At 37.0% G+C, this 24,225-nt stretch overlaps 4 protein-coding genes and 2 pseudogenes across 6 annotated transcripts in view; all 6 read left to right on the top strand.

The window, feature by feature from the left end:
• The window catches only part of LOC117572192 (rap guanine nucleotide exchange factor 4), an 81,544-nt gene that overhangs the window by 20,549 nt on the left and 36,770 nt on the right, over positions 1-24,225 (top strand). The gene's annotated exons all lie outside the window — the stretch shown is intronic.
• Positions 8,489-10,326, top strand: LOC117572196 (cytochrome P450 6a2-like). The gene is made up of 2 exons (XM_034254851.2): positions 8,489-9,620; positions 9,680-10,326. Exons 1-2 carry the CDS (start codon positions 8,519-8,521, stop codon positions 10,096-10,098), a joined length of 1,521 nt encoding a protein of 506 aa, XP_034110742.1. The 5' UTR covers positions 8,489-8,518; the 3' UTR covers positions 10,099-10,326.
• Positions 11,870-13,772, top strand: LOC117572200 (cytochrome P450 6a2-like). Its single transcript, XM_034254856.2, has 2 exons — positions 11,870-13,020; positions 13,080-13,772. Exons 1-2 carry the CDS (start codon positions 11,919-11,921, stop codon positions 13,496-13,498), a joined length of 1,521 nt encoding a protein of 506 aa, XP_034110747.1. The 5' UTR covers positions 11,870-11,918; the 3' UTR covers positions 13,499-13,772.
• Positions 14,722-16,854, top strand: LOC117572201 (cytochrome P450 6a2-like; annotated as a pseudogene).
• On the top strand, positions 19,323-21,047 carry LOC117572195 (cytochrome P450 6a2-like; annotated as a pseudogene).
• Positions 21,959-23,694, top strand: LOC117572197 (cytochrome P450 6a2-like). The gene is made up of 2 exons (XM_034254852.2): positions 21,959-23,088; positions 23,148-23,694. The coding sequence occupies exons 1-2, from the start codon at positions 21,987-21,989 to the stop codon at positions 23,564-23,566; spliced, it is 1,521 nt and encodes a 506-aa protein (XP_034110743.1). The 5' UTR covers positions 21,959-21,986; the 3' UTR covers positions 23,567-23,694.

The following is a 24,225-nucleotide window of genomic DNA, read 5'->3' as shown; positions in this document are numbered from 1 at the left end:
AAAAAATCACTCTCAAATTATGTGTCTGATAAGGTGCTAAAAATACGCGCAAACTAAATCTTATATTTTGTCATATTTTGTGCTGTTAACAAACAAATTAGACCAACAAACAGAATATATATTAATAAAAGAGAGAGAGAGCGAGAAAACGTGATGCTCATAAATTTGAGCACGTTCAAATTCAAAACGTGCCCACAAAAAAAAATAAATAAATGTAGCCAAATATGAAAAGCCGCCCCAACACATGCAAATTTTTGATATATCTACAATAATTCTGCTAATGCGTGTGCCTGTGGGTGTAATTCTGTGTGTGTATGTGTATGTTTGTGTGTGTATTCAGGCCTACAAACAGCAACAACAACACAACAACAACAATCAGCGTATGAAAACATTTATAAATGCGACTGTGGCTGCTTTCCATGCCAATAAGCTTAATGCCAACATTTGATGTCGATTACCATAAATACGAACAAAAATCATAAAAATAAAATAACACACAGCAGGATAATCTATTTAAGCGTGGACGAAGCACTGAATACCCTATAAAGCTACTGTCTTCATTTACAACAAATTAAATTTAGAATTCATCAACTCTATTTAAACTTATTGAATATCATTTAAATTTTCTATGAGTATGAAACAAACAACCAAAATGATTGAAAGCAATGCAAGAATTAATTCACAATAAGAAATAACAACTAATAATGAGAAAATTGTTACGCATATTTAAGACTTCTAAATAATTGAGACGAGCTTAAAAATTGTTGCCAAGATTTAATTAAAAAAAAAAAAAACAAAATGATTGAAAAAAGCTTAAAAATTGTTGTTAACAATTAATTCTAAGAAATAATTTTAAATAAGGCGTAACATTAAATACTAGAGAATAAATCTAAATAATTATTAAATAACAATTTGTCCAAATTTGTGTAAACTTATAAGAAAGATAGAGGCTTTAATATTTTCACTCCTAAAAATGAATTCTGCACACATTCGATGTAAGAACCAAACGACCCGCTGCTACAGTTAACAATTGAGCATTAATATGCAACATGACTCGAGAAACGGAGGCGTTGAATGTCGAAACTCATATAAGGAAATATTTGAGGCCGGTTTTCGGCAGCAACCTTGCCCCCAAACATTTATCAAGTTCAGTGCCAGTCAATCGCCATGTTTGTTGTATTCTGTTTTTTTTTCGTTCGAGTTGCGGAAAAATTTAAGAAAATCCGCAAACAGATCTAACTTTTTGCTTCCTACTATAAATTAGAAAATCAAATTTTTCGAAAAAAGTTTTGCCAAAGAAAAAATCAATATTTGTACAATGAACATGGGAGCTGGGTAACAAAAAAGAAAAAAAGAAATGGTTGAAATAAAATTGAGTTGCGTTGCATGTGCTGAATTGATTTAAACAATATTTGTTATTTGCCAGGCAAAAGTTTGTTTTCCCCAGCGTCTGGGAGCCCCATTTGCATTTGGGGCCAAGCCAGAAAAGCACACAAAAAAACAGCGAAAGAGATTGGCTAAAAAGCAGGCAACTGAAGAGCAGAAGAGCTGCAGAACTCGAGTGCTGTTGGAGTCGGAGGAGAGCCACTTTGGCAGCGACAACTTCAAAAGGTTTTGTCTCCACCCGAAATAAAACATAAAAGACAAACGCAAAACCAATTGTACAATTGTTTCTGGAAAAAAGTAGCAGACGAGACAATAAATCAAACAGCAGCAATTCGATATAAATATAGATTTTAAATGCCCTGCAGCGAGTCAAACGAGCGATGATGAAAGTTTTATTTGCCAATTATTGTTGTGCAATTTTCATTACTCGCCTTACAGGATATCTTGCTAATGCATCAGACATGAGTAGCTGCAAGTTTTTGTGTAAATCCAATTTGGCTTATTCAAGGTCGAAAAGCGAAGCACTTATTTTAATTATAGTTTAAATGTCGCCAACAATATTTGGCCAACTGGAAATTGCTTTTGTAACAGCATTTTTCTGGCATTTCTCCGGTTATTTCAATCGTTTAATTTTTGGCTCAAATTGCATTTGGAAAATCAATGTCTAACAATCGAAAAACTTACTTTAAACGACAGTTTAAATGTCATCCTCTTTTCATTCTAGAGGAGAAGTTCACTTAATATAATATTTATCAAAGTGTTTTAGCCATATTTTTATGATACTCTTTTAAAAGCTTAATTAAAGTGCTTTTTATTGCAATTCCATTTGGCATTCAAATAATATAACTTTTGAAAATAACTTTTTTATCTAGAGCTTAAATTTTGTTTTTGTTAATCATTCAAAAGAAATTCACATTCTGTTTTTATTCACTTTTGTTTTTTTTCGGCATTTTGTCATGCTATTTTAATAGCTCCATGAAATCAATTATTCTAATAATTAAAAATAATTTTTTTTAACTATATTTTAAATCTTGCAATTGTTGGTATATTTATATTTTAAAAAGTACTTATTTCGTAGTGTATATTAATAACTCAATGCAATCAATTGATTGTCTTTAATTTAATATCGCAAATCAAAGGCCAACAATTGAAAATCACTTCTTTTAATTGTGGCTTAAAGTGCTGCAAACGATATTTGCACTTTTGTCAGAGTTCCAATAATTTAAAGTAATTTGAATTTGCATTTCCCATGCGCCCTTTACACTGCTCTGATGTATGTTGGACACAGTCAAAACATATCGATTTTCAACAGGTCCAAGGATGCTCACCCTCCAGGCACACACACACACACATATGTGCATATATGTAGGTATGTGTGGGTTTGGCCTGCTGAAATATGTTTGGGTTTTTATGCGCCTATGCGGCGCACATGTTTATGCTTGCCTGCGATGCGGCACAAACGTGGCTTAATAAAATTTCAGTTAACGAAAATAAACGCGTTGAGTTATGCAGACGGCTAACTGTGAGGCATTAAGTGAGATGCGAGGGGGATTTCGGGGAGATTGCGGGGGATGGAATGGATGTGCCTAGTGAGAATTACGGACGGAGTAATAATATTACACACACAATGCTGCAGTAGCCCAAATAATAAATATTATGTTGATTTTGCCGCCATTTTGACTGTTATCCTTTTTAATACACTGACAATGGATATGTTGACTATCACAGCATCAATATTTGATGTGTAAATCAAATGATGAAGTATTGACATTTTTGTTAGTGGCATTTCAATTCTGTATTATTAAAACAAAATAGTAAAGAAAAAACTTATATGTGTGTAAATTTAATTAAGCTTTATTAAATATTTGATGTATAAATCAAATGAAAAATCATTGCCTACTATATTATTTATGAGTTTCATTTAAATTGTGAATTGCGAAATTAATAAAAAAGAGTTTGTGAAATATATTTCTTTAATTTTGGTAACCTGCTATTACATCTAAAATAAAATTCTCTTTATTTAAATTTTCATTTTTGAAGAGTATCTACAGCATCTGCCAGTGATAATCTTAGCAACAGATTTAACCTTTTTATTGTTACTTCACTCACACAAGCTAATAATTCATTTGAAATGGCTTTTGTAACTATTTGTTTAAGTCTTAAGGGTTAGCTCTCTTTTTTTGTGTCAGAATTTATTTGAGCATTTTGTGTGTCTCACAAAGCATTTTTCCGGTTTCAGCTTTCCCTGCATTTCCCCTTTGGCCAGTGTGTGTGTGTTCTAAAAAGTAACCCGCAGTTGCTGTTTTTATCTGCCAAGCAGGCAGCTTTCACTTTTCTTCAGCGACAAATTTAAAATCGAAAATTTTATCACCCAATAACCCAGAAATTTACTATTGCTCTTGCTCTGCTTCTTTTTTTTTTTTTTTGTGGCATCGTAAAAAGTTCAGATTGCGTTATTGTTGCAAGCAGAAGAGTCGAATGAGTTCAGCGAGTTGATGCGACATCAGAGAAGCGACAACATAAATCATCATTTGTCAAGCAAATGTCCGGTCGGTGTCGCTTTTGCTGTCGCTGCTGCTGTTGCTGTCACTATGTTGTGGTCTTGATCTCTGTTAAACAAGTCCACTGGGTCGACTTGGCAATTTGCCTCGGAGACCCTGAAACACACGCGCAGTCAGTCAATGTTACAGACAGTCAATCACTCACTCAGTAGTCAGTCAGTCTGTCGGTCGTTCATTCATTGACTGCTCTATGAGTTTGATTTTTATTGCATAGAGGAAGCAATTCCGTAAATAATAATAATGCTTGTCTATACATTCGCTCGCTCGAACTTGAATGTGCATGCAAACAATTTTTATTGTTCGCCGCAAATTGTGCAAATTGTAGCAAAAATGACAGCATCGAAATCAATATCAAGTAGCCGACGCATTGCCTTTGCCAATTGAAGTTCACCCACCCCCAAGCATATGTGATGTGATGTGAATTTAGTTCAAATCGTGTGACACGCGCCATCGAGGTTTTCCTCGCATGTCAAACAGTCGGAAGGAAGAGCGCACATCGTGATGGCAAGTCAATCAGCATTTTATGCGATGAACTTGTCACACACACACACACAGCGCAAGCTGATGTCACATTCATTTCATATCTTTGACAACTTTAAATCACAAGCCCCTTGGCAGTTAATTATTCGCATGCGAAATTCAATTGTCAAGTGTCACCAAGAAGAGTCGGAGATTGACAAAGATTCGGCATTTGTTTAGATTGAATTAAAGCTGCTTTCAGTGAAAGACTCGCAATCAGTTTGCTACTTAATAAATTGCAAAAGCTTTGCAAGTTTAATGTGAGTCATTTTAAATTCATTTCACATACAAATTTTCTCATCGTTAGCTTGCAATTTTTTTTGCTTAAAGTGTTAACGCTTTAAGGTGCTCCCGAAATATATATTTAATTACATGTCAAGTACTGATTACGTTATTATCATTTATCATATATGCGCATACTATAACTTTTGAGTATTTTTAACTTGGGCTTGTCTGCAACGGAAGCAGCGGAAGGAAGCCAACTTCAATTTGGTTGGCTGCAATTGACAAAATCCCAAGAAGAAAAAAAAAACATATATGACGCACACGCACAAGTTATGTACATGAGAACATGAGCCAAGAACATGCACAAATACATGTACAATATTTGTTTGGATTTTCTTTTTTTTTATTATTATTATTGGCAAAGCCAACGCCATCCAATTTGAACAACAATTGCTCGACTTGGCTTGACTTGGCTTTGGATTTCGCCTTTGCCATTTCCTTACTTCCTATGCTCAGCTGCAATTTTTGATTGTGTGTGTTTGCTCCGTGTTGTGTTGTGTGTTCTGTGCATGTACATATGTGTGTATGTTATGTGTGTGCCGTATTTATATACTCATAAAAGGTATGGCCTGCCCTTGAGCCTTTTGCTTTTGGGACACGTATTCGAAGTCGTAATGGGTAATCACTTCTTCTTACATGATGCGGATTTCTTATTGTGATTTTGCCTTTGAAATTTACATAATGTGTGGCAGCAGGCAGAGTCTTGATGCTGACTGCCACAACAGCGTTTTGTCAACATAACACACACACAGCTCAGCTCAGCGCAGAGCAGAGCAGCGCATCGCATTGTGCCAGATGAGAGTACAGGAAATGCGCACTACTCCCCATTCACAGCTCACAGTTCACAATTTGTTTAAAGTGACTGCTGTTGCTGTTGCTTTAGCTGTTGCTGTTGTCGTTGCTCGGGGGTAGCTGCCAGACGCAAACAAAACTAATTTATGCAAGGCACAAACAGACAAACAGACAGATATAGAGACAGCCAGACAGTCAGACAGCTAGAAAGACAGACAACACACACCTTGAGCTAAAGCTGATGCTGAAGCTGTAGCTAAGAAGATATTGTTGGGACCCTTTTTCTGGCATTTGCATTTAAAAGAGCTGTCTTCGCAGCGGGCTTAACACCTCCTACGGTCTCTGCTTGTCTCTTCTTCTCCCCTCCCCCTCCTGTCACTCTTCTGCAGTCCAAACAATTAGCTGACTGTTTACATGAATCCAAAAAGAGATGCTGGAGCCTGCGCTTGCGTAATTAGCAAACGCTGAGGGGAAAGGAAATGCAATGCAAATGTGTGTGTGTTTCGCTAGCACCTTGGCTGTCAGCTTGATAAGTCAACAACAAAACACCACAACATCAAATCAGCTGAACGTCTTGCTGAATGCAGCAGTTGTAGTTGCAATTGCAATTGTAGAACCTTGTGTCAAATACCCTTTAAAGTGACGAGTCGGGTAGTAATGAAAGTATAGGCTGCTTATTCAAAGTGGATTATTTGTGATAATTAAAGTGTGGAAACTTTTTAATTTTGTATTTGTATAATAATTGTTGTTTAAAAGAGGCATCTTTGAAGAAATTTTGTATTTTTTATTTAATTTATTTCGCATTTTTATAAAATCCACTGTGAGAAGCTGCTTTATGATTTAAGTGCATTGATAAGATAAGCGCATCATATTTAATGTTGGCTTTATAAAAAGCTAACTAATAAAATCGTTTTGAGGATAGCTTAAGTCTGAGCAAAGTTCAGCGTAAAGTTAAATTTGATCTTCTTTAAATTATATTTACGTTTAAACGTTGAATTATTTTAAAGAAATGTCTCTATCTTAATTCTGATACGTATCATATTTAGAAAAATTTAGTAACTTAATTTTTTTATAATATAGATATGTATATATATTGAAAACATTCCTTAATTTGAAAATTTTATATAGAAAAGTTTGTTCTGATGAATTGCAACATTGATTTTTACTTAAAATTATTTTGCTGATATTTCACAAGCATATAAGACTTATATTATACTATTACTATTGCATTACAGAATATCTTTTAGCCAGTGTCCCATACTTTGTGCTTTCTGCAGGCATTCTCGAGGTTTTTGCTTTGTTCCCACTTGGGTTTAGCCCACATTTATACCCGCATATACCATAGTTATTCACAGTCGCTCTTCTGTCGCATTTAGTTTTGCATTTTTATTTAGCGCATAAGTGAGGTCGCTGCAGCGTCTACTTAAGCTATTTTTCCAGCACATTTTTCTTGTTTTTGTTTTTTATCTTGAGGAGATGAGTGAATGAATGCGTTCTCTTTGTTTTAAGTACTCATGCATTCATTATGGATAAGAATGTCACCTTCTTCTGCTTGGCTGGGTTTTTTTTCTTTCATAATAAAAATATATAATTTTGTTGTTGTTATAGTCTTTGTTAGCCACAGCTAGAAGTTCACACGACCAACACGTATTTGGTTTAAGAAGTGGGGCGAGCTCAAGGTCAGATTAAAGACAGGTTTTGAGTTGCAGTCGCCTTAAATGGGCAAGTGAGTGAGTAAACTGAATTGTGCCCTTAAATGTCATTTATAATTGAGAGTGCTTCTCGCACATTTTTATCCCAATGAGAAATCTCGCAGACAATTAAATAAACGTCAACGGGCAATGCGAATGTATACATTTAAGTCCTGTTGCTTCATTCACAATCAGCTGTGGGCACAAGGACACCGGCATAACAAATGCACAGATAGGACAAAAGATAAGGGGATGAGCAGAGGACACAATGTGAAACTGTCACAGGCACATTTGCAGCGATAGATACAATAATTGCGCCAACTTTCGAGTATCAAGTCGATTCAGAGCATGCATTTTAAGCTCTTCAACTGACACAGCGAGCTACCTTTCTCTCTCTCTTTCTCTACCTCCTGTCTGTTTCCTACAGCTGGCTTATTGAATACTCGTAGAACATCAATCACTGAGAAAGCGACGTGATTTGGCAAGTTATGCGGTATCGTGTTATGCACATTAAAAAACAAATGCATTCTAAATATATAAACTATGACAAACGAAAGTTCTTCAGATAAGAACTTTTAGCATAGGTAAAAAAGTAATGCGAAGTAATTTATTTTATATATCAAGAGTCAAACCGATCGAAACTAAAGTTCTTGTGGAAAAAACTTCTAACTTTAATAAAGAATGAATACAACAGTTTCAAAAATATGAAATTATAAAGTTAATTTGCTTAATTGCTTAACCCACAAATACACTGATTATATTTGTTTACCAAACACAAACATTTTATATTGACTAATAACAATAGCAAAAAATAAAAATAAAATTATTTAATGATTCTTAAATAGGCAATTATTCTTAAATTATAACGAAACTTGATTCACCGATTATTAAATCCATTCTTCACTTAAGAATTCAAATATATAGTTTGTTCACCTTGGATGTGTTCTCTTCTTAATTAGAGAATATTTCTTGAATTGAGAGCATTTAATATGTACCCAGTATCAAAGCTCCCTGACTTTAACCGGTTATCCAGAGAGGGAGGCAGGTTTTTATGAGAGTCTTACGTTATCTGAATAATAGTCAACTGCTATTTAGCCACTCGTAATTGTTATCAATCTAAACTTTGCAAGTTACATAGCAAAGCATAACAACAACTGCCTCTCCTCAACTGAAAAAGTAGCTTTATCATGCTGAGTGGCAACGAATGCTTTCGTTAATACAAGTTAGTCACGGCAACTTTCAGTCTTAGCCGCAACCTCAGACGAAGCTGTTCGCAAATTCAAAATGATTTTCCTAATATATTTGGTCATCGCGATATCCGCGCTAGTTGCGTATTTCATATATAGCAACACAACGTTCTGGAGGAATCGAGGAATTCCTCAGGATCCGCCACATCCATTCTATGGCAACATGATAGGATTCCGCAAGAATCGTGTCGTTCATGATATTCTCGAGGAATATTATAATAAATTCCGTAAGGCCGGTCATCCGTTTGTCGGTTTCAACTTCCTGCACAAGCGATCGGCATTCATCATGGACATTAAATTGGCCAAGAATGTGTTGATCAAGGATTTTACGAACTTTGCCGATCGCGGACAGTTTCACAATGTTCGTGACGATCCTTTGACTGGTCATCTTTTCAATTTGGATGGAAAACGCTGGAGGGAAATGAGACAGAGACTCTCACCCACGTTTACCTCTGGCAAAATGAAGTTTATGTTTCCAACTGTTATAAAAGTGTCCGAAGAGTTCGTTAAGGTGATGTTTGAAGAAGTCCCAGCCAAATCTGGAGGTGCTATTATCGAGATCAAAGAACTGATGGCTCGCTTCACCACTGACGTCATTGGCACCTGTGCCTTTGGCATTGAGTGCAATACTCTTCGCACTCCTGACACTGATTTCCGTAAAATGGGAAGCAAAGTATTTACGGATCTGCGTCATGGCACTCTCCTGACTGCTTTCGAATTCAGTTTTCCTAAATTGGCCAGCGCGTTAAGAATGCGAATGATTCCCGATGATGTCCACGAGTTCTTTATGCGACTTGTTGAGGAAACAATGGCATATCGCGAAAAAGAAAAGATCAAGCGCAACGACTTCATGGAGATGTTGATCGAAATGAAGCAAAAGGGAAGCTACACATTGGAGAATGGTGATGTCGTCGAAGGGTTGGAAATTGGAGAGTTGGCAGCTCAAGTTTTTGTCTTCTATCTTGCTGGCTTTGAGACCTCTTCTTCTACCATGAGCTATTGTCTCTATGAGTTGGCTCAGCACACAGACATTCAAGACAAACTAAGAGAAGACATTAACAATGTTCTGCAGCAATACGATGGAAAATTAACTTATGAAAGTATCAAAGCAATGCGTTACTTGGATCAGGTCATATCAGGTAAGACATTTCGCACTTTCGGATCGTGACGGAGTCTCAATTCACATTTATATCTACAGAAACTTTGCGTCTTTATACTATCGTGCCATTCTTGGAGCGCAGAGCTCTGCATGATTATGTTGTTCCCGGACATCCCAAATATGTTATACCAAAGGGTACTCAGGTGATCATACCTGCGGCTGCTTATCACCGCGATGAAGATTTCTACCCTGACCCTAACACATTCGATCCTGAACGCTTCTCAGCCGAACAAGTTGCCAACCGAGACTCTGTCGAGTGGTTGCCCTTTGGCGATGGTCCAAGGAACTGTGTGGGAATGCGTTTTGGCCAAATGCAGACACGTATTGGCCTGGCCCAGTTGATAAAGAACTTCAAGTTCTCAGTGTGCGATAAGACTGACCTTCCGCTTGTCTACAATCCAATGTCATTTGTCTTGGGCACCATTGGAGGAATCTTTGTGCGAGCTGAGCGAGTTTAAGCTGTGATCGTCACATGGATAAGTAAAAGTGTGCTAAAAATAATGGGTCCGATTTTAAGTGCTGAAAATGTATGTGTGGGATGTTGTGTATGTGTATTGACTTTATTTATATTTATGGAAGCAACAAAAATAATTTTAATAAGTGCTGAAAAATAAAAATACAGCTTATGCTATTTTATAAAATACTATCCAGATAGTCTTGCATCTAATTATCTGAATAATAATGTCAAACTTTAAGTTGAATAAAAAATAATTGTTTATTCAAAGAACTAATTATTTCACAAAAAAATTATGAGAAACGTTCAGGGGATAGTTAAAATGTATCCTCTTTAAATTATATTTATGTTTACTCAAATCAATCTTAAGAAATATTTCAATCTTAATTCTAAAAGGCAATTAGAAAACTTTAGTAGTTGTGTTTTTGAAAATATTTCTTTTTTATTTTTAAATTTTGTATATCATAGAAAAGTTCCTTAATGCGAATTTAAACTTTGATTTTGCCTTAACAATTTTTTGCTGATATTTCATAAGCATATACAACTTATATTTTAAGTTACTATATACAGGATATCTTTTAGCCAATGTCCCATACATTGTCTTTTCAGCAGGCATTCTCGAGGTTTTTGCTTTGTTCCCACTTGGTTTTAGCCCGCATTTATACCCGCATATACCATAGTTATTCACAGTCGCTCTTCTGTCGCATTTAGATTTGCATTTTTATTTAGCGCTTAAGTGAGGTCGCTGCAGCGTCTACTTAAGCTATTTTTCCAGCACATTTTTCTTGTTTTTGTTTTTTATCTTGAGGAGATGAGTGAATGAATGCGTTCTCTTTGTTTTGAGTACTCATGCATTCATTATGGATAAGAATGTCACCTTCTTCTGCTTGGTTGGGCTATTTTTTCATAATAAGAACATATATTTTTGTTGTTATAATCTTTGTTAGCCACAGCTTGAAGTTCACACGACCAACACGTATTTGGTTTAAGAAGTGGGGCGAGCTCAAGGTCAGATTAAATACAGGTTTTGAGTTGCAACCGACATTTCGAGCTACTTTTCTCTCTCTCTATCTCCTGTCTGTCTCCTACATTTGGCTTATTGAATACTCATAAAACATCATTCACTTGTCTTTTTCTTAATGTTGAGAGTGACGTCATTTGATACGTTAAGCTATGTCATGTTATATACATTGGATTGCATTCTAAAAATTAATAGGAATTCGCATCATAGATTACTTTAAACATTTTACCATACAAAAGTAATCTATTAATTTTCTTTATCAAGAATTTAAAGTTATTAAAAAATGTCTACATTAAATTTATTTTCTAAAATTTTTAAACCTTAACATGCAAAATTTATATCGTTTGTTTACCAATTTCAATATCATTGTTAAATTTGTTTTTAAAATGTAAAAAATGAAGTAAATAAAAACATTTTATATGTACCCAAATGGTAATTACTATTTAATAGAAATGAAGTGAAATGAAACTTGTTTTACGATCATTAAATCATGCTTCATTAAAGCATTTAATTGTATGTACAGTTTGTTCACCTTGTTCACCTTATTTTGAGAATATCTTTTGAATTGAGAACGTTTACTACGCATTCTGTATACAAACTCCCTCATAGTAACCGGTTGTCTGTTATTTAGCTAGTAAATTTTATTAATATAAGCTTTGCAAATTACATAGCAAAGCATAACAACAACTGAAAAAATTGCTTTATCATGCTGAGTAGCAACGAATGCTTTCGTAAATACACGTTGGCGACGGCAACTTTCAGTTTTAGCCAAAACCTCAGACGATGCTGTGCACAAATTCAAAATGATCTTCCTAATATATTTTGTGATCGCGATATCCGCGCTAGTTGCTTATTTCATATATAGCAACACAACGTTCTGGCGGAATCGAGGAATTCCTCAGGATCCGCCGCATCCATTCTATGGTAACATGATTGGTTTCCGCAAGAATCGCATCGTACACAACATTCTCGAGGAATATTATAACAAATACCGTAAAGCAGGTCACCCGTTTGTTGGTTTCAATTTCCTGCACAAACGATCGGCTTTTCTTATGGACATTGAGTTAGCCAAGAATGTATTAATCAAGGATTTCAGCAACTTTGCCGATCGTGGACAGTTCTACAATACACGCGATGATCCATTGACTGGCCACCTCTTCAACTTAGATGGACCACGCTGGAAGGAGATGAGACAGAGACTTTCGCCCACTTTTACGTCCGGAAAAATGAAGTTCATGTTTCCAACTGTTATAAAAGTGTCCGAAGAGTTCGTTAATGTGATGTTTGAAGAAGTCCCAGCCAAATCTGGAGGTGCTATTATCGAGATCAAAGAACTGATGGCTCGCTTCACCACTGACGTCATTGGCACCTGTGCCTTTGGCATTGAGTGCAATACTCTTCGCACTCCTGACACTGACTTCCGTAAAATGGGAAGCAAGGTATTCACGGATCTGCGTCATGGCAATCTCCTAACTGCTTTCGAAATAAGTTTTCCTAAATTGGCCAGCGCGTTAAGAATGCGAATGGTTCCCGATGATGTCCACGAGTTCTTTATGCGACTTGTTGAGGAAACAATGGCATATCGCGAAAAAGAAAAGATCAAGCGCAACGACTTCATGGAGATGTTGATCGAAATGAAGCAAAAGGGAAGCTACACATTGGAGAATGGGGATGTCGTCAAAGGGTTGCAAATTGGAGAACTCGCTGCTCAAGTGTTTGTTTTCTATTTGGCTGGCTTTGAGACCTCTTCTTCTACCATGAGCTATTGTCTCTATGAGTTGTCTCAGCACACAGACATTCAAGACAAAGTGAGAGAAGACATTAACAAAGTTCTTCAACAACACGATGGAAAAGTAACTTATGAAAGTATCAAAGCAATGCGTTACTTGGATCAGGTCATATCAGGTAGGAAAATTCACAATTTTTATGCGTGATGGAATTTTAAGTTGCTTTTATATCTACAGAAACATTGCGTCTTTATACTATCGTGCCTTTCTTGGAGCGCAAAGCTCTGAAAGACTATGTTGTTCCGGGTCATCCCAAATATGTTATACCAAAGGGCACTCAAGTGATCATACCTGCGGCTGCTTATCACCGCGATGAAGATTTCTACCCTGACCCTAACACATTCGATCCTGAACGCTTCTCAGCCGAACAAGTTGCCAACCGCGACTCTGTCGAGTGGTTGCCTTTTGGTGATGGTCCAAGGAACTGTGTGGGAATGCGTTTTGGCCAAATGCAGACACGTATTGGCCTGGCCCAGTTGATAAAGAACTTCAAGTTCTCGGTGTGCGATAAGACTGACCTTCCGCTTGTTTATAATCCAAAGTCATTTGTCTTGGGCACCATTGGAGGAATCTTTGTGCGAGCTGAGCGAGTTTAAAATGTGATCGCCACATGGATAAATAAAAGTGTGCTAAAAATAATGGGTGCGATTTTGAATGCTGTAAATGTATGTGTGAGATGTTGTGTATGACTTTACTTATTTTATATGGGAACATGAAAAATTATTTTAATAAGTGCTGAAAAATAAAAATAGAACTTAGGCTATTTTATAAAATACTTGCCGGATTATCTTTTAGCTATCTAATTATATTATGAATAACGTCAAACCAATAACTGACAACATCAAACCAAAACGAAACACATGTATTTAATTGTTGACATTGAGCTTTGAAAGAGAGCCAAGAGAGAGAGAGAGAGAGAGTGAGAGAGTAGATTGCTAAATCAAGCGTTCGCTGATTGTGTATAAACAACATTGTGTGCACAATGGGGCCAACGACTATTTTTTTTGTGATATTGTACAAAAGTTTGGTATGTGAAGAAGTTATTCTGTGCGAAATAACACTTTTATTAATTAAATTGTTTCATAAGTTGTGTCTTAATCTTTTAAATTTTTCTCTATAAGTGATCTTAGTTTAGTTAGGAGTTTTGATAGTAATTGCGGCTTTTAACTAACTAAACATTAAATATTTTGTAACATCCCTGCAGTTCTTGCTGGTGAAATAAGCACTTATCTAGGGCCAATCGCAAACTCGAGTCGACTCGGTGGTTCGACGTTCGATTACTATAGGGTCACTTTAGTAAGTACCCATGTAGTGATCGGCGAGGTAAGCACTTGCCCATGGCCAATCGACACCTCCAGTTCTGCAGGGATCTTATGATTACAGCCCGTGTTTTCACAAGTATTAACATCTCTGTTAATCGGTTAAATTCTTAACAGTAGTGTGCTCTGTTTATATTAATGGTATGATACACTTCGGTTCTATGTTATGTTAAACTAATTGAAATGAAATTTATGTCACAAAAAACCGTTTTTGGTCCCATAGTGCACTACTGGTGAGAGAGCAAAAGCGACTGAGTACGAAAGTGTTTTAAATTCAATTTATTGACATTGAAAAATAAGCATAAAAGTCAAGACCAGACTGTGAGATACCCGCTACTCATTTGAGAGAATACAGGTATAAAACTTGTATTTCCCAGATAGAATAAGTCAGGAGATTACGATAGCTCTACACCTACCTAAACGACTACTGCAAAATTTACACACTCGTAACTGCCGTCGGTTTTACCACTATAATTTACACAGCCGGGTATATAAACAAACAAATGTCTTTTGTCGAATGAAAACTACGCAATATACGTACTTGATGTATCATGCTGAATAGCATGGAAAGCTTTATTTAATACACTGTGGGCGCACAAACTTTCAGTTAAAGCAATAAGGTCAGTCGATGCAGTTCGCAAAATCAAAATGATTTTCATATACTTGGTTATTGCAATATCCGCGCTTATCGCGTATTACATATACAACAATACGTATTATTGGCGTAATCGAGGAATTCCTCAGGAGCCGCCACATCCATTTTATGGCAACATGGTTGGCTTCCGCAAGAATCGCATTGTGCACGATATACTCGAGGAATATTATAACAAATACCGAAAGGCGGGTCATCCATTTGTGGGATTCGGCTTTCTGTTTAAGAAAGGTGCCCTCATCATGGACATTAAACTAGCCAAGAATGTGCTAATTAAGGATTTTAGCAACTTTACCGATCGCGGACAGTTCCACAATGTGAGAGACGATCCCTTGTCTGGTCATCTTTTCAACTTGGACGGCAAGCGTTGGAGACAAATGAGACAGAGACTCTCACCCACTTTTACTTCCGGTAAAATGAAGTTCATGTTCCCCACAGTCATCAATGTGTCTGAGGAATTTGTTAAGGTGATGTTTGAAGAAGTCCCAGCCAAATCTGGAGGTGCTATTATCGAGATCAAAGAGCTGATGGCACGCTTCACCACTGACGTCATTGGCACCTGTGCCTTTGGCATTGAATGCAACACTCTTCGCACTCCAGACACAGATTTCCGTAAGATGGGAAGCAAGGTGTTCACCGATGTCCGTCATGGTGCTTTACTCACAGCTTTCGAATTCAGTTTCCCCGAACTGGCTGAGAAGCTGAGAATGAGAATAGTACCCGATGATGTCCATGAGTTCTTCATGGGCTTGGTAAACGAAACAATCGCCTATAGGGAAAAGGAGAATATCAAGCGCAACGATTTTATGGAGATGTTGATTGAACTCAAGAGTAAGGGAAGTTACACACTAGAAGATGGCGAAGTAGTCAAGGGACTAGACATTGGAGAGCTCGCTGCCCAAGTCTTTGTGTTTTATGTGGCTGGTTTTGAGACATCTTCTTCCACTATGAGTTATGCTTTATACGAACTGTCTCAGCACACAGGATACAGCTGAGGGAACACATTAATAGTGTATTGCAGCAATTCGAGGGAAAACTTACTTATGAAAGTATCAAAGCCATGCGTTACTTGAATCAAGTCATATCAGGTAAAACAATCAGTCATATTCTCAAGGTCAATAGATTTTCAAATCTAATTTGTCTCTTCAGAAACTCTTCGTCTCTATACTATCGTCCCTTTCTTGCAACGGAAAGCTCAGAACGAATATGTTGTTCCGGGTCATCCCAGCTACGTTATACCAAAGGGAACGACAGTATTTATACCTGCAGCTGCCTATCACCGGGATGAAGATCTCTATCCCGACCCCATGAAATTCGATCCTGAACGTTTCTCAGCCGAACAAGTTGCCAACCGTGATTCTGTCGAGTGGTTGCCCTTTGGTGATGGTCCTAGGAACTGTGTGGGAATGCGTTTTGGTCAAATGCAGACACGTATTGGCCTGGCCCAGTTGATAAAAAACTTCAAGTTCTCGGTGTGCGATAAGACTGACATTCCACTTATCTATAATACCAAATCGGTTGTATTGGGCACTGTGGGTGGCATATTTGTGCGGATCGAGCGAATTTGAACTCCAATTGCTAAATAGAAAAATAAATGTGTTGAAAAAATTATTTGTGATTTTAAGTTATACATTGATTAGGTATTACGAGAGCATGAAATATGACCTAAAATCATAATATAAATTGTACTTAATTACATAGTGGAATGACTTTTGCAACAAAAGCAACAAAATATCAATTTTTCAATATGTGCAAAACTAGTAATCATAAAAGTTGAAATGCCCGACTGCGAAATTCCCGTCCCCATTTTATAGAATACTCATACAAAATTATTGTTTGTGTCGTTCAAAGTTGCTATCTTGTTAACAAAGTAGTATACTTATGATATTGACATTAATATTATTTGAATAGCCGACTAAACTGTCGAAAAAAAACCTCAACGTCAAGTTAGAATGTTATTTATACCTACATCACTTACATTATTTATCTTAATGGTAATAACTGTTAATATACTCTTTCAAATTAGCAAGCTTTTCGATTAATGAAGTGAAGAAAACGGAATAAAATTACGAATATAAAAGTTCGACATAAAGACGAAATTTCTTTAAGTTTAAGGTCTGATAATACATGATTTAACTCTGAATTCCGTATTACCAATCAAACTATTATATATTTAATCTGAAATACTTTATTTTCTATATATAATTGATATTGATTTCAACAGTTCGCATCTAATATTACGTTTTATTAATTTGAGAATATTTCATCCAATTGAACAAATTGCATTTCATATACAGTATGTCAAGAAACTCTTTACACACTGAAAAAAACACATATTTTTTGACTTTGCATGCAAAAATAACGCCTTTAGTTATTATTTTTCAATATTTTTTTAATGCAGATCTATTATTTAGCAAATTTCAAATTAGTATGTACAAAAATAAAAACAATATAACGAAAGGGAAAATTTTAAAAATCAACAAAATATAAGTTTACACATTTTTGACACTGTCAAGAAAGTGTTTACACACTTTAGTTTTCGATTCTGTTTTGTTCTATTTTTAGAAAAAACTGTACTTTATTGTTAACTATGCTTCTGCACTATTCGTTATTTTTGCATTCCTTTTCATTCAATTGCGAAATCTTGCTACGCACTTGTCAAAAAGCTGATTTTTAAATTATTTGACATGCCTGGAGCTGGGTTGTCTTTTGACGTTACCCAATTGACTTATTATAGTCACCAAATTGGAAAATTTGTAGCTTAGCTAGTGGAGCTACTTGGGGTATCGCGAAAAATAATGTATAATGCTCCAAATCGAGCCGAAAATGAAGAAAAACTCCAAGTAAAGTGTGGAAATGGTCGAAAAATGGATATTGACGAGCGGGCAGACCGCCTTATTATGGGCAAGGTTCGTCAAAACCCCCAAATTTTGATCAGGACCCATGCTAAGGAGTTGGAAGAAGGGTGTGACACGGTCAATTCACATGAAATCGTCCGCCAACTAATTCTGTGGAGCAAATACTATTTTCCCAATTTTACTGTCAGAATGATGTTGCGCTGATGTAAGGCTGTTAACGGCTTGTGCCATACTCTAGTTGGTCCATCATTGTAGTATAGCATTTTTTTTGGTTTGGACATAGAGTACGACGTCATCCCAATAGTTGTCCGGCGTGATTCTCATGTTAAAAGCCAAAATTTAAGCGTTTTCAACATTTACTTTCGAAAGCAGCGGCTTCTTACGCGCAACCGTTGCAACGGTTGAAGAGTATTTGTTCCGCAGAATTAGTTGGCGGACGATTTCATGTGAATTGACCGTGTCACACCCTTCTTCCAACTCCTTAGCATGGCTCCTGATCAAAATTTGGGGGTTTTGACGAACCTTGCCCATAATAAGGCGGTCTGCCCGCTCGTCAATATCCATTTTTCGACCATTTCCACACTTTACTTGGAGTTTTTCTTCATTTTCGGCTCGATTTGGAGCATTATACATTATTTTTCGCGATACCCCAAGTAGCTCCACTAGCTAAGCTACAAATTTTCCAATTTGGTGACTATAATAAGTCAATTGGGTAACGTCAAAAGACAACCCAGCTCCAGGCATGTCAAATAATTTAAAAATCAGCTTTTTGACAAGTGCGTAGCAAGATTTCGCAATTGAATGAAAAGGAATGCAAAAATAACGAATAGTGCAGAAGCATAGTTAACAATAAAGTACAGTTTTTTCTAAAAATAGAACAAAACAGAATCGAAAACTAAAGTGTGTAAAACACTTTCTTGACAGTGTCAAAAATGTGTAAACTTATATTTTGTTGATTTAAAATTTTCCCTTTCGTTATATTGTTTTTATTTTTGTACATACTAATTTGAAATTTGCTAAATAATAGATCTGCATTAAAAAAATATTGAAAAATAATAACTAAAGGCGTTATTTTTGCATGCAAAGTCAAAAAATATGTGTTTTTTTCAGTGTGTAAAGAGTTTCTTGACATACTGTATATGTCAGAACACATGATGTTCACTGTTGTGTCTTCAGAAACTGACAGATCGCAAGCCGTCGCTCTCATTCGCTACTTCGTCATTCAGCACATCTATTTCAACATTCAGCACAACTATTTCATGATGTTCACTGTTGTGTCTTCAGAAACTGACTGGTCGCAAGCCGTCGCTCTCATTATTTATTTCGTCATTCAGCACAATTATTTCAACATTCAGCTCAACTATTTCATAATGCTTCTGCATTACGCTAATCAGATGAACAACACCAGGTGCCATGCTCAAAAGAGCTATACTCAAATGATGCTTACTCAATTTAACAGGATATCAATATACTTCACTTCATAATCAAGTCTCTCGCCGCATGAAAACTACTCAAAACAGTTGCTTCATCATGATGAATGATAACAAAAGCTTTGCTGAATGCGCAATGTACACGACAACTCTCAGTGCTACCCGCAACCTCAGTCAAAGCTGTTCACAAATTCAAAATGATCTTTTTAATATATTTGGTGATCGCAATATCCGCGGTAGTTGCATATCTCATATATAGCAACAGAACGTTTTGGCTTAATCAAGGAATTCCTCAGGATCCTCCACATCCATTCTACGGCAACATGATTGGCTTCGCAAGAATCGTGTTATACACGATATTTTCGAGGAATATTATAACAAATTCCGAAAGGCAGGTCATCCCTTTGTGGGTTTCAGTTTTCTGTTTAAGAAAGGTGCCCTCATCATGGACATTCAATTAGCCAAGAATGTGTTAATCAAGGATTTCAGCAACTTTGCCGATCGCGGACAGTTCCACAATGTGGAAGATGATCCTTTGTCTGGACATCTTTTCAACTTGGACGGCAAGAGATGGAGACAAATGAGACAGAGACTTTCGCCCACTTTTACTTCCGGTAAAATGAAGTTCATGTTCCCCACAGTCATCAAGGTGTCCGAGGAGTTTGTTAAAGTTATGTTTGAAGAAGTCCCAGCCAAGTCTGGAGGTGCTATTATCGAGATCAAAGAACTGATGGCTTGCTTCACCACTGACGTCATTGGCACCTGTGCCTTTGGCATTGAATGCAACACTCTTCGCACTCCAGACACCGATTTTCGTAAGATGGGAAGTAAGGCTCTAACCGATTTTCGTCACGGTGCTTTACTCACAGCTTTCATATTCAGTTTTCCGGAACTGGCGAACAAGCTGCATATGCGTATGATACCAGATGATGTCCATGAGTTCTTCATGGGACTGGTAAACGAAACAATCGCATATAGAAAAAAAGAGAATATCAAGCGCAACGATTTTATGGAGATGCTGATTGAACTCAAAAAGAAGGGAAGTTACACACTAGAGAATGGCGAAGTGGTCAAGGGACTGGATATTGGAGAGCTCGCAGCTCAAGTCTTTGTGTTCTATGTGGGTGGCTTTGAAACATCCTCTTCTACCATGAGCTATGCTCTCTATGAGCTAAGTCAGCATCAGGATATCCAGGATAAGCTCAGAGAACACATCAATAGTGTCTTACAGCAACACGAAGGAAAACTAACTTATGAAAGTATCAAAGCAATGGATTACTTGGATCAGGTCATATCGGGTAAGAAAAATCGCATTTTTGGAGCTATCCACCAAGCTCTTAACTTGCTTTTATATCTACAGAAACTCTGCGTCTCTATACAATCGTGCCTTTCTTGGAGCGGAAAGCTCTAAAAGATTATGTTGTTCCCGGTCATCCCAAACATGTTATACCAAAGGGAATAACCGTTTACATACCTGCAGCTGCCTATCACCGGGACGAAGATCTCTATCCCGACCCCATGAAATTCGATCCTGAACGTTTCTCAGCCGAACAAGTTGCCAACCGTGATTCTGTCGAGTGGTTGCCCTTTGGTGATGGTCCTAGGAACTGTGTGGGAATGCGTTTTGGTCAAATGCAGACACGTATTGGCCTGGCCCAGCTGATAAAGAACTTTAAGTTCTCGGTGTGCGATAAGACTGACATTCCACTTATCTATAATACCAAATCGGTTGCATTGGGCACAGTGGGTGGCATATTTGTGCGGGTCGAGCGAATTTGAACTGCAATTGCTAAATAGAAAAATAAATGTGTTGGAAAAATTATGTATGATTTTAAGTTATACATTAATTAGGTATTACGAGAGAATGAAATATAACTTAACGTCATAAAATAAATTGTACGTACTTAAGTACATAGTGGAAACAACAAAAGCAAAAAAATATAAATTTTTCAATATGTGCAAAACTAGTAATCATAAAAGTTGAAATGCCCGACTGCGAAATTCCCGCTCCCATTTTATAGAATACTCATACAAATTTTTTATTTGTGTCGCTCAAAGTAGTTATCTTTCACTATCAACATAGTAAGCCTTGATATTGACATTATCATTACTTGAATACCTTACTAAACGGTTGACTGTTGAGTATAAAAAAAACTTAACGTCAACGTCGGCTGTTAAATAACAGAACTGATGTATTCATATCGCTTACATTATTTCTCTTAGTGGGAGTAACTGTTAATATACTCTATGAAATTATCAAGCATTTCGATTAACGGAGTGAGATGGAGACGGAATAAAATTTTGAAAGTGAATGTTAAATATATAAACATGCAATTTCTTTAAACTTGAAACCTGATAATACATGATTTAACTTTGGTTTCTTAATTACAATTCAAACCATATTTAATAAGAAATATTTAATGATCTATATATAATATAGAATTCAGATAAGAATCCGATTTTAATTTAATTTCAACAGTGCACATCATTAATTTGAGAACATTTCATTCAATTGAGCAAATTGCATTTAATGTATATAAAAGTTCTCTGAAAACAACCGGCTACAGAGAGTGTGACAGGTTTTGTGCGAGATCTCTACACTATAGAAGTAATCGCCTGTTATTTACTCACCAGTAATTGCTAAATTACGAGTGTAAGTTACTCAGCCGGGTATACTCACAATCAAGTTTCTCGTCTTATGAAAACTACACAAAAAAGTTGCTGCATCATGATGAATGGCAACGAAAGCTTTGCTGAATGCGAAATGTACTCGACAACTCTCAGTGCTACCCGCAACCTCAGACGAAGCTGTCTGAAATTTCAAAATGATCTTTTTAATATATTTGGTGATCGCAATATCCGCGCTAGTTGCATATCTTATATATAGCAACACAACGTTTTGGCTGAATCGAGGAATTCCTCAGGATCCTCCACATCCATTCTACGGCAACATGATTGGCTTCCGCAAGAATCGCGTCGTTCACGATATTTTCGAGGAATATTATAACAAATTCCGAAAAGCGGGTCATCCCTTTGTGGGTTTCAGTTTTCTGTTCAAGAGAAGTGTCCTCATCATGGATATACAATTAGCGAAGAATGTGTTAATCAAGGATTTTAGCAACTTTGCCGATCGCGGACAGTTCCACAACACGCACGATGACCCTTTGACTGGTCACCTCTTCAACTTGGATGGCAAGCGCTGGAAAGAAATGCGACAGAGACTCTCACCCACGTTTACCTCTGGCAAAATGAAGTTCATGTTTCCCACTGTTATAAAAGTATCCGAAGAGTTCGTTAAGGTGATGTTTGAAGACGTCCCAGCCAAATCTGGAGGTGCTATTATCGAGATCAAAGAACTGATGGCTCGCTTCACCACTGACGTCATTGGCACCTGCGCCTTTGGCATTGAGTGCAACACTCTTCGCACCCCAGACACCGATTTCCGTAAAATGGGAAGCAAGGTGTTCACCGATCTCCGTCATGGTGCTTTACTCACAGCTTTCGCATTCAGTTTTCCAGAACTGGCGAATAAGCTGCACATGCGTTTGATACCCGATGATGTCCATGAGTTCTTCATGGGCTTGGTAAACGAAACAATCGCCTATAGGGAAAAGGAGAATATCAAGCGCAACGATTTCATGGAGATGTTGATTGAACTTAAGAAGAAGGGAAGTTACACATTAGAGAATGGCGAAGTGGTCAAGGGACTGGATATTGGAGAACTCGCTGCTCAAGTCTTCGTGTTCTTCTTAGCTGGCTTTGAAACATCCTCTTCAACCATGAGCTATGCTCTCTATGAGCTAAGTCAGCATCAGGATATCCAGGATAAGCTCAGAGAACACATTAATAGTGTCTTACAGCAACACGAAGGAAAACTAACTTATGAAAGTATCAAAGCAATGGATTACTTGGATCAGGTCATATCGGGTAAGAAAAATCCCATTTTTGGATATTGGTGGCTTCTTAACTTGCTTTTATATCTACAGAAACTCTGCGTCTCTATACAATCGTGCCTTTCTTGGAGCGGAAAGCTCTAAAAGATTATGTTGTTCCCGGTCATCCCAAACATGTTATACCAAAGGGAATAACCGTTTACATACCTGCAGCTGCCTATCACCGGGACGAAGATCTCTATCCCGACCCCATGAAATTCGATCCTGAACGCTTCTCAGCCGAACAAGTTGCCAACCGCGACTCTGTGGAGTGGTTGCCCTTTGGCGATGGTCCAAGGAACTGTGTGGGAATGCGTTTTGGCCAAATGCAGACACGTATTGGCCTGGCCCAGTTGATAAAGAACTTTAAGTTCTCGGTGTGCGATAAGACTGACATTCCGCTTAAATATAATCCCATGTCAATTGTGTTGGGCACAATTGGGGGTATATATGTAAAAGCCGAGCGAGTTTAGAGTGTAACCGAGGAGCCACGAAAGTGCCAAGAATTAAATGAGGTTTCGTATCCGATATCTATCTGAGCATAAATTTATTATTATGATGATCAACACAATTATAAATAAATATAATTAAATATTAAAATGGAATTTAAAAATTTGTAGGCCAGTAATATGAATATATTTTTATACCCGCTACCCATAGGGTAGAAGGGTATTATAACTTTGTGCCGGCAGGAAATGTATGTAACAGGTAGAAGGAGGCATCTCCGACCCTATAAAGTATATATATTCTTGATCAGCGTCAACAGCCGAGACGATATAGCCATGTCCGTCCGTCCGTCCGTCCGTATGAACACCTAGATCTCAGAGACTATAAGAGATAGAGCTATAATTTTTTTTCGACAGCATTTGTTATGTTTGCACGCAGATCAAGTTTGTTTCAAATTTTTGCCACGCCCACTTCCTCCCCCGCAAATCAAAAAAATCGAATAACAAGCATATTTTTAAAGCTAGAGCTACGAATTTTGGTATATACAATAATTACTGTAGTAGTTATGATTCCTGAAAATTTGGTTGCGATCAGATAAAAATTGTGGAAGTTATTAAAGAAATACTTTTGTATGGGCAAAAACGCCTACGTACTAGGGGTCTGAGTTGCTTTGGCCGACAATCTG

Source organism: Drosophila albomicans, chromosome 3, assembly GCF_009650485.2.
Source record: "Drosophila albomicans strain 15112-1751.03 chromosome 3, ASM965048v2, whole genome shotgun sequence".
In the NCBI taxonomy this organism is placed as follows: domain Eukaryota; kingdom Metazoa; phylum Arthropoda; class Insecta; order Diptera; family Drosophilidae; genus Drosophila; species Drosophila albomicans.
The sequence above is the reverse complement of the archived record's forward strand: the minus strand, read 5'-3'. Positions and strand labels throughout refer to the sequence as shown.